Source organism: Mirounga leonina, unplaced genomic scaffold, assembly GCF_011800145.1.
Source record: "Mirounga leonina isolate KUSES-001 unplaced genomic scaffold, KU_Mleo_1.0 Mir_126, whole genome shotgun sequence".
Lineage (NCBI taxonomy): Eukaryota > Metazoa > Chordata > Mammalia > Carnivora > Phocidae > Mirounga > Mirounga leonina.
This window is the reverse complement of record NW_023270314.1, coordinates 9497037-9506769: the sequence shown is the minus strand read 5'-3', so window position 1 is coordinate 9506769 and position 9733 is coordinate 9497037. Positions and strand designations below refer to the sequence as shown.

General features: G+C 39.6%; 1 protein-coding gene across 3 annotated transcripts in view; it reads left to right on the top strand.

Moving 5' to 3' along the window:
- The first annotated feature begins 2635 nt into the window (after positions 1-2635).
- Positions 2636-9733, top strand: part of TPH2 (tryptophan hydroxylase 2) — an 88141-nt gene continuing 81043 nt past the window's right edge. The window contains exons 1-4 of one of the 3 annotated variants that reach the window (XM_035002120.1): positions 2636-2789; positions 5289-5460; positions 7951-8134; positions 8245-8345. In XM_035002120.1, the coding sequence (XP_034858011.1) occupies positions 2686-2789; positions 5289-5460; positions 7951-8134; positions 8245-8345 (561 nt within the window). In that variant the 5' untranslated portion in view covers positions 2636-2685. Of the gene's footprint in view, positions 2795-5288; positions 5461-7950; positions 8135-8244; positions 8346-9733 lie in introns of all 3 variants that reach the window. The other 2 variants (XM_035002119.1, XM_035002121.1) reach the window with 2 other exon arrangements.

Genomic DNA, 9733 nt, shown 5'->3' with positions numbered 1-9733 from the left:
TCAGGATATAAAATATTACCCTTCAAACTCCCTCTTGCTATCCCTTTGGAGTCACACCCTCCCCCACCCATAAACCCTGGCAGCCACTGATTAGTTCTCCATCACTATTGTTTTATCTTTTTGAGAATATCCTATAAATGTACATGACCTTTTAAGCCTGGCTTCTTTCACTTGGCATAATGCCTTTGAGATTCATTTAGGTTGTGTATATTAATAGTTGGTTCCTTTTTATTGCTAAGTAGTATCCCATTTTGTGAATAGCCCACAGTTTGTGTATCCATTCACCCGCTGAAGGACATTTGGGCTGTTTACAGTATTTGACCTTATGAACCTGAGTACAGGTTTTTTTGTTTTTTTGTTTTTTTTTTAATATAAGCTCATTTCTCTAGAGTAAATACCCAGAACAAACTCACTTTTAAATATTCAGCTCAGGCAATGCCTCCTAGAAGCCTCTCCTGACTCTTGTAAGGTAGCATTGAGCACCCCCCTGTCTCTTGTGCTTCTAATGTCTTCTGCAGATAAGTCAATATATTTTGTTTCACTTGTTTATTTGCATGTATGCTTCTTGCATCCTGTCTGTGATTTCCTTGAGGAGAGGCACTGTATCTCATTCATCTTTGCCTCGTCAGGACTCAGTTTCAATGCCTAACACAAAGTGACCAGTTAACAAAGTTTATGTTGAATTACACATCATCCTAAGCCCTATTCTAGCTGAAATTATCTGTGTGTGGTCTCTTGAGCCTACTTATGTTTCCTTCTTTGGAATACTTAAGAGACTGTAGAATGTAATAGCTGAGAGCATGGAGTTTAGAGCCAGACTGCCTGAATTTAAATCCTGCCTCTTTAATTGCATAAATCCTTTGGCAAGTTACCTAAATTCTTTGTGCCTTTATATGTAAAATGAAAATAATAGTTACTGCCTTGCAAGTGTTGTTGTGATGATCAATCACATTTTTGTGATTGATCACAAAATTTTCTTAGGATAGAGATTGGCAAATACTAAGCACTCAGTAATATTAGTTATTGTTACAATTACTTCAATCAATGTATTTATTTGTTTATTTATTTGTTTATTTATTTATTTTTAAAGATTTTATTTATTTATTTGACAGAGAAAGACACAGCGAGAGAGGGAACACAAACGGGGAGTGGGAGAGGGAGAAGCAGACTCCCTGCCGAGCAGGGAGCCTGATGCGGGACTCGATCCCGGGACTCCAGGATCATGACCTCAGCCGAAGGCAGTTGCCCAACCAACTGAGCCACCCAGGCGCCCTGTATTTATTTTTTTAATAGAAAGAAATAGCATGGTTTTACTAAGTGTCTGAGTACAGTGTTGGACAATCTTAAAATCCTATATTTTAAACCTCAATCAATGTATTTAAACTTTACCTTTCTGGAGGCAACGGCCTGGCTCAGTCCAAATAGCATGTGACTCTTGATCTTGGAGATGTAAGTTTGAGCCCCAAGTTGGATGTAGAGATTACTTAAAAATAAAATCTTAAAAAAAACCCCTTCACCTTCCTATTAGTTCGTCAGAGCTGATTTTTAGAGGAAATTCGTGCCAAATAATATTTCCAAAATTAAGTCAAGTAATAATTATGTCCCCCAAGATTCCAGGAACAATATCTGGTTAACATTAAGTCATCCATTTTGGTTTTGAAAGTTTTTCATCTTGTTTTCTGAAAAGAGAAGCAGTGTCAGCCCCAGGTTTTGTTTAGTTTTGCAGTCAAACACATTGGTCAAGAGTCTTCCATCCTTTAGGAGATTGGTAATATTTTCCTGTGACATGGGGAATTTTATCACTTACTAAAGTTTTGAATAGTAAAGACTTCAACTGATCTATGCATTTCAAATTGTTGGGTTTGATCTAGTTACAAGTGGAGAGGAAAAATTCAGTGACCATCAATAGCATCAAAAGAATGGTATATAGGCATTTAGTTTCCTTTTCCTTCCCATACAGTGAGGAAGATTCTAGGGTTAGTGTCTCAACTATATTTATATTATGTAAGGCTAAATCAAAGCCTCACATTTCCTTTACAATACTGTTGCCTGAACATCACCACAGAGCGGCATCACAGGATTGGGAAGTAGTGCTTTTCATGAAGTCACCACACACATACAATCATAACACATCAGAGCAGAAAACACTTATTAACACAAAACAAAATGGCTTAAGGATTCAGCAACATTGATCTTTCTAATTTTCCTCCTTTAGGAAGAAAGCACAAAACCTTTGAACTCATAGTCACCTAAAGGCTGAGGTTAGCTTGCCAGGAGCAGGTTTGAGAGATGAGCTAATATCAGGGGACAGATGTTTTCTTTTACATGTAACACACCATTATGTATTGTTCTCCACCACCCACGCCCAAACGTCTATTCGACCTATGAAACAGACTGCACCAGAAGCACAGATAACCCCAGGTTTCAGGTCTGTAATCTGATCGTGGCCATCGGCAGCCAGAAATGAGTTTCTTTCTAATCAGCTTTCCATCAGTCCCCAGTCACTCATATAAAGGAGCCTGGGGAGAGGACGATTCTCATTGCTCTTTCTCCAGCACCAGGGTTCTGGACAGAGCCTGGAGCGGGCTGCTATTCCTACACCCCTTCCTCTCTCAGTCTCCACCAGCCCTGCTACTGCCCCTTTAGTCCCCCCTGCTGCAGAGAAAGAAAATTACATCGGGATCCATGCAGCCGGCAATGATGATGTTTTCCAGTAAATACTGGGCAAGGAGAGGATTTTCTCTGGATTCAGCGGTGCCCGAAGAGCATCAGCTCCTTGGCAGCTTAACAGTGAGTACTGAGTGGCTGGCACTCTAGAGGAGTGCTTTCTAGGGTAGTGATCGTCTTAGTCTTGCCATGTGGACACCTGATGTAGAGTAAGCACACACACCTCAACTCCTTCCTCTAGCGTCTGAATACCCTGCCTCCCTCCTGTCTGCCTTCAGTCTTCCTTCTCTCTCCATAAAGTGGGTGTCCTGATCCCTGTGTTCTAAACTTCCTTTCCTCAAAGTTTGTAAGTAGAAAGTAAAAAAGTTCCTATCCACCAAGAGCGAGAGGTTGTATGAACCAATGTCTTATATCTACAACCAAAAAAAGTGCGTAGGATTTCGAAAGGCCACTTATTATGAGTAGGAACAGGGAGAAGAAATTAAATAGATTTCTTTGGTTCCCGCAAGACAATTTTGTCTCCTATAGCCCTTCCCATCTACAGAGCTTGTTCTTTAAACACAGAAGTAAGGTTTTTATTCTTGCCTAGAAGTGTTGATTATTGGGATAAAATAAAGATCGGTTCCTTTCAAAAGTTTTCCTGCTTTCCTCATTACTCCATTTTTCATTTTAATTGACGAAATGAAAGCAATATGCCACTTATTTCAGTATTTAAGGCAGTTTTTGTATTTAAATATTAACAGGAAAAAAGTTAACATTTTGCAGGATTTTAGATCCTAATTTGAGGTCATAGTGATGGGATTTAATAAAAAAGACAGTGAACAACAACAACAAAAAGTATTCAGATTCCTAGTCATTAAAAATATTAAATGCTATTTCATTGCTGTAGCGGAGTTTATCAAACCAATTACAATTCAGTCTGTATCATAGAAAATTCTGTTTTAATAGCATAGCTCCAAACATGTGCCAGAAGGTTATATTGTACTGGTGTATTATTACTGCTAGAAATGTTGAAAAGTAATCAGGGCATGTTTTGTAGAACTGTTTAAATCAGTTTGCAGAAATGAGACCAGAAATGTAAATAGATTTTTTTAACATCCAAACATCATGAATATGTGGATGAGATATTACATTGAGGAATTCTGAAGTCATAATGAACTGCTAGAAGGAAAACAAAGAACTCAGAGTTATGGTTAATGTATGACCCTTTCATATAAAAAAGCCTACTTAAATATCTAAGAGCTGTGTGTTATGTGGTGGGAAGAGGACAGATGTTGAGAGTGCGGAGACATTTGAGCTTTTAATGACTAAACATACTGTCAAATGCCAATGTCTGCATACACTTCTCTCCTTCAAGTCATAACTAATCAAATATTCATTTCCGTGATATAAAACTCTAGTGAATGAGGCAATGGGAAAATGTGACACACGTGAAAAGAAAGGCAGTGGGGAAATCAGAGGAAGACAGTGGCAAGTCCCTATTCACCGGGTTCCGTATCACATGTACTTTTCTCAGTTTCCTGAGGAAGTGATAGACCGGTCCAACTGCACTGTACTACTATTAGCCAGGGAGAAACGTCTCTGTTTGCCCGAGTCTTCGTTTGCATATAAAGAACACAAAAAAGTACACCCTAACGTCACTTTGTCTTTTAACTGAAAGTTTCCAGCTTTTTTATTTGGTATTTCGGACAGTGGGATCCAAGTTTCTGAAATCTGCTGTTTTTGTCTTTAACCAATAGGACTAAGAGTCATCACTTAGTTCTGTATTATAATAACTTGAGTAGCTAATGAAGTGTTAATCCTTTATAGTTTCTCAGATTTTACTCTCTGCTTCTAATGGTTAGCTAGGTTTTTTTTTTTCTCTTTCTCTCTTTTCCTTCCTTCCTTCCTTCCTTCCTTCCTTCCTTCCTTCCTACCTTCCTTCCTTCCTTCTCTTTCTCTCTTTCTCCCCTTTTCCCTTCCTCCCTTCCTTCTTTTTTCTTTTATTTGTGGCTGGATTTTAACAGCCACTTTTCAGGAATCCTCTGCTGACACAGATGGCCTTAATTGAATATGCTTCCCTGTGTTGAACTTCTGCAGATAGATTCACACTGACAATGTGGATCTAATTGCAGAAAGTGAGGTTGTCAATTTTAGGGCGCGTCCTGACATATTTCAGAATGAAATGAATATTTTGTTTTTAAGATTAAATGGAAACTATAATTATTGTTGTGAAATATATGTTTGGTCTTATTTTTGTTATGTTAGTTATTAATATAGTTTCCATATTATGCAACCAGGCTAACAGACCAAATTTCATGCTGTAAAATAAACCTAGAAAGTAAAGCAGGAAGTGTCATATATGAGACTTTATACTTTATGATGGTCAGATTTTTGTTGCTATTAAATAAGGTGAAGCAAATCTGATCCCCCTTTAATTTCAACCACCGGCTATCTTAGAGCACTGGAAAATAGTGTCCCAGAGTAAATTAGACTGGTATTTATGATCGAAAGTTATGAGTGATGTGGCAACTTCTCTTTGAGTTTATATGATTGCTGACGCTTCTAGCATATGAATGGAATATCTGACCAAAAATCTAGTTATGAGAACTCTGGGATCCTAACCAATGTTTTTGTGTGTGTGTTTCTACCTTCTTGAAGTTAAGTAAAGCTAACTCTGGCAAAAAGGATGATAAAAAAAGCAGCAAGGGAAACAGCAGAAGTGAAACCAGTCCCGAAGGCGGCAAAACAGCTGTGGTATTCTCACTGAAAAATGAAGTTGGCGGATTGGTAAAAGTGTTGAACCTCTTCCAGGTGAATGTAAACATCATTACCTAACCTTAAAAGTGACTGTGTGCCCAATGACAAACCCGTCCTCTGCTGTGAAACGTTACTGAGTCCATTTCCGGGTAATGTGTTCAAAGGTTCAAAGAAACCAGATTTCATGAAGCTTTATAAGGAAAGTTTGTCTGCCAAGCAATGAAATAAGCAGATTTGTGTCAACTACGTTTTATTAATTCCAAGTGAATCTACTGGTAATTCCGCAGACTATCATCAGATAAGAAAGTCAGTAATTAAAAAATGTGAGCCTCACCCCTTTTGTTTGGCAAAAGGAGCCAAAGAGGGTATCTTTAAATATCAAGAGACTGCAGCCTGATTTGATTTGTTAACATCTGAATTGTGCACATGTCGGGGAGCACATTTATTGCATCAAATGAGATGCATGAGTAGAGGCATTTGGTAAATTCCCCTGAGCCTCATTTTTGCATGAGCTTAACATGTTTTTTGGGGAGATGAGTCACTCTCCTCCTATCGAAGCCAGGGCTAGCTCTCTCTTTATTTTATAGAAATGTAGTAGCCTTTTTTCCAGGTCCAATTTGGTGGCTTGCACCCTCAAGAAAGAGCCTGGTTGAGGGTGAGGTTAGAGAACCCCAGAAAAACTATCCCCTCTGGCCAGGGCAGACCTGATCGCTACCTTACCCTTCAGCAAGCATTGTGCCTTACAATTGCATTTTGTTTGGGGAGCGCTGGCTGCTGATTTGAGCTGTAAGATAGGGAGCCTAGCTCTGCGTGGTGCCTGGGGCTGCTGGTACAGCGGAAAGATGATGGGAATTGCAGTCAGAGGAGTCAGACCTGTGTTCTCCTGGCTTGGCTAACCACTAGCTGCTTCCTAGCTTCCATTTCTTTATTCGTAAAATAGCGATCATAATTCCTACCTAACAAGGTAGTTGTGATGCAGTAATATGAGTGAAAGTGCCTTGCAAAATGTACAGATATGAGGCCTCTATTGTGATGTCTCTTTGATGACCAAAGAGGGGGAATTAGCAGCCTGATATGGCAAATATTTCCGTTCTCTCTTGACCTGGAAGAAAGGATCAGATACCATAAACAGTGGTAATGGAAATCTGGGGAAATATTTTACACATAATTATATCATCCAGTGCTGTCTCCACTCAGCGCCCCAAGGCAGGCCAGAATCCCTGGAGAAGGAGTTAGCAGCCCAGAGTTTTCACATGGCCATCAGCTAGTCATTGGGTCTTAGCTAAACCACTTAACCCATCTGGACCTCAGTTCCCTTGTCTAAAAATACCTACTCTGCTTCAACCAATGGGCATTAAATGCCCAAAGTGACACAATGTGTGTGAAGACTCTTGACCTTAATATTAGTCTTACCTTTGTTATCAGCCAATTTAGAAAATATGGTGTGACTGTGAAGGTTAATAAAAACAAGACTAGAGCATCTAGTTTCCCGGTCACAGGACTAGTTTCTTTATACAGAGGAGGATGCTGTTTGATTTGATGTTACTCTGCAGTGGGAATCGTATTAGGAATGTGAATTGATAATCACAGGATATCAGCTGGTGTGATGGGGAGGTATGGGCTTATTCAGGGGTAGGCTAGAGTGGAGATGAGAACTTAGTCTTCAGTCAACTCAGCAGAAAGGAAAACGCCTCACTGGGCAAGTTTAAACCTGATGTTTAAATATTAAATTGCTGCCTCCCCACCCCTTGAATACCTTATTGTAAGGAGACTTTTACTCCTGAAATCCCTGGTGGGGTGATGGTTGCAACGATGCATCCTTGCATGAAGCTAGTCTGGAGGTTGCTGAAACAGAACAGTTAATGAATGGTCCCATTGAGGGGTGTTTTTCGGTTGCTGTTTGTTTTGTTGTTTTGTTTTTGTTTTTGCCTGTAGAGATACTTTCTTGGCTGCTTTTCTTCCTTTTCTTTGGCTTGTGCCTCCCAGCCACCTGCCCAGGGTCTGCCTCATTTGCCTACCATTTGTACTATTTACGTGTTTTTTCAAAGATTATTTTTAAACCTTAATTTAATGTATAGTGGAAACCTTATACCACTATTAAATCAGGGGTTGAGTTTTAGCTATGGTTTTGAAAACATATGAAAATAAAAATATAAATTTGGGGATGATACGATGATGTGATAAGCTAATTTCCCCTTGCCCCCAACTAGCAATGCACACCCCCAGTGGGATGTGGACCGTGCAGGGAAATGATGATATTCATAATTATAATACATTTTATAGGGCCCTTTATATGCTTTTATATACCCTCTTCTTTTTTTAAAAAAAGAGACAGGGAAACCTACATACAGTCTCTATTCCAATTAACAGAGGCACTGGTTGAAAACATTTCCATGTTTTAGTCAATCAAAGAGCAAGGAGATTGTTTTTTTCTCCTTTGTGGGTACTTGGTACCTGTTCTTAAGAGTTGAACAAGAATAGCCCTTGGCATCCCTTTTATTGTGCCGTGAAGATAATTTAGAGATGTTGCTCATATTTCCACAGGAAAAACATGTCAACATGGTTCATATTGAGTCCAGGAAATCCCGGCGAAGAAGTTCAGAGGTTGAAATCTTCGTGGACTGCGAGTGTGGCAAAACCGAATTCAATGAGCTCATTCAGTTGCTGAAATTTCAAACTACAATTGTGACGCTGAATCCGCCAGAGAACATTTGGACGGAGGAAGAAGGCAAGGCCAGCTTTTCCTTGTCGGGTGATTTAGCAATCTGACAAATGTTGCAAAAAGGAAAATACAATCTGTGAGCTAATATTTTTGAACCCGCACTGTGTTTTCAACAGAACTAGAGGATGTGCCCTGGTTCCCCCGGAAGATCTCTGAGTTAGACAAATGCTCTCACAGAGTTCTCATGTATGGTTCTGAGCTTGATGCCGACCACCCAGTAAGTGTCCAGTCAAATCCATTCCATACATGCTGGTCCAGCTCCACGCATGTGCCAGGCAGCGTGCCATGTTGTGTGCTTTATTGTGGAGCAATTTATTATTTATTCCCCATCCCTGAGAGCCAGCTTCCCAATGATAAATCTTCCCTGTACATATGCGTTGGCTGGAAGCAGATTAGAAAGATGGCATTTCCACGTAACATTTGTTCTTAAAAGGGTTGGTTAGAGAAGGAGATTCTAAACCTTGGAGAATATTTCTGTAGCATTAGACAGTGTGAAATATACTTGCAGATGGTGACCCTTGGAAAAACGATGAACTGAAATTGATCACCCCTTTGAGAAAGGAGGGAGGACTAGGCATTATGGGGCTCAGTAAGAGAATAAAATTCTCCTTGCTATTTTCCTTGACTGGAGGTAGTTAGGAGTAGAGTAATGCGGTGGACTTCAGTCTCAATGGAAAGGGAGAGAGTTTTAGAATAAGGTCGTGATGGAAAACACATCTCTTCCCACATCTACCCTGAATCTATTTACCGCTATCTCTCTTCTATTCCAATAAAAATGACCACCTTTAAAGAAATATGATATGTAGGTAAGCATTTCCCATTATTTCCTCCCTCCCCCTTTACATCAGTTTTTATTTGACACAAGAGACTTGGAACTTCTTTATGGTCAGAATGAAGTACAGTTAAGAGTCTGGGAGAAGTAAGCAATATACTCATTTGTTACAAGCATTTTTTTTTTTTTTTCCCAATGCCCCTTTCTACAAATGGGCAGATAAAAGGGTAAAACCCAAGCAGATCAGCCAGGCTTATAGAAGGGCTTTGTGGTCTGAGGTATTCCTTTTATTTAAATGGAGGAAATCTAGAAATCTGACGTGTGACTATTAACCTATGCAGTGGTTCTCCAAGCGTGATCCCAGGCTTGGCTGCATTAGCATTATCTGGGAGTTTGTTTTAACAAACCTAAGTTTGAGAACCACTGCTAGAGAGGATCCTACAACATCTTTAATTAGAGGGAAGGTTTCAACCAAATTAGTCATTTGTTATAATATACCAATTCAGACCAATTCATAACATACCATTCAAGCAAATGGTCAAACAGACTTAATTCATCTGCATTATTTTCAAGAAGCTGAATTTACTCAGAGACACAGTGTTACATTTGCCAATCCAAAACTTCAGAATAATTCACAGTAAGTCACACATAAGGCTCCTGAACACTCAAAGTGCCTTTAAGAATCATCCGTTTGTTATTTCCCCCCTCCCCTTGCCCCCTGCTACTTTCAGAGGAGTCAGACTTCACACAGAAGCCTGATTTAAGAGATTAGCAGTAATAGGACTTTCCAGATACCAGCTGTTAACTTGCAGGATGACCTTGGGCAAGTCCCT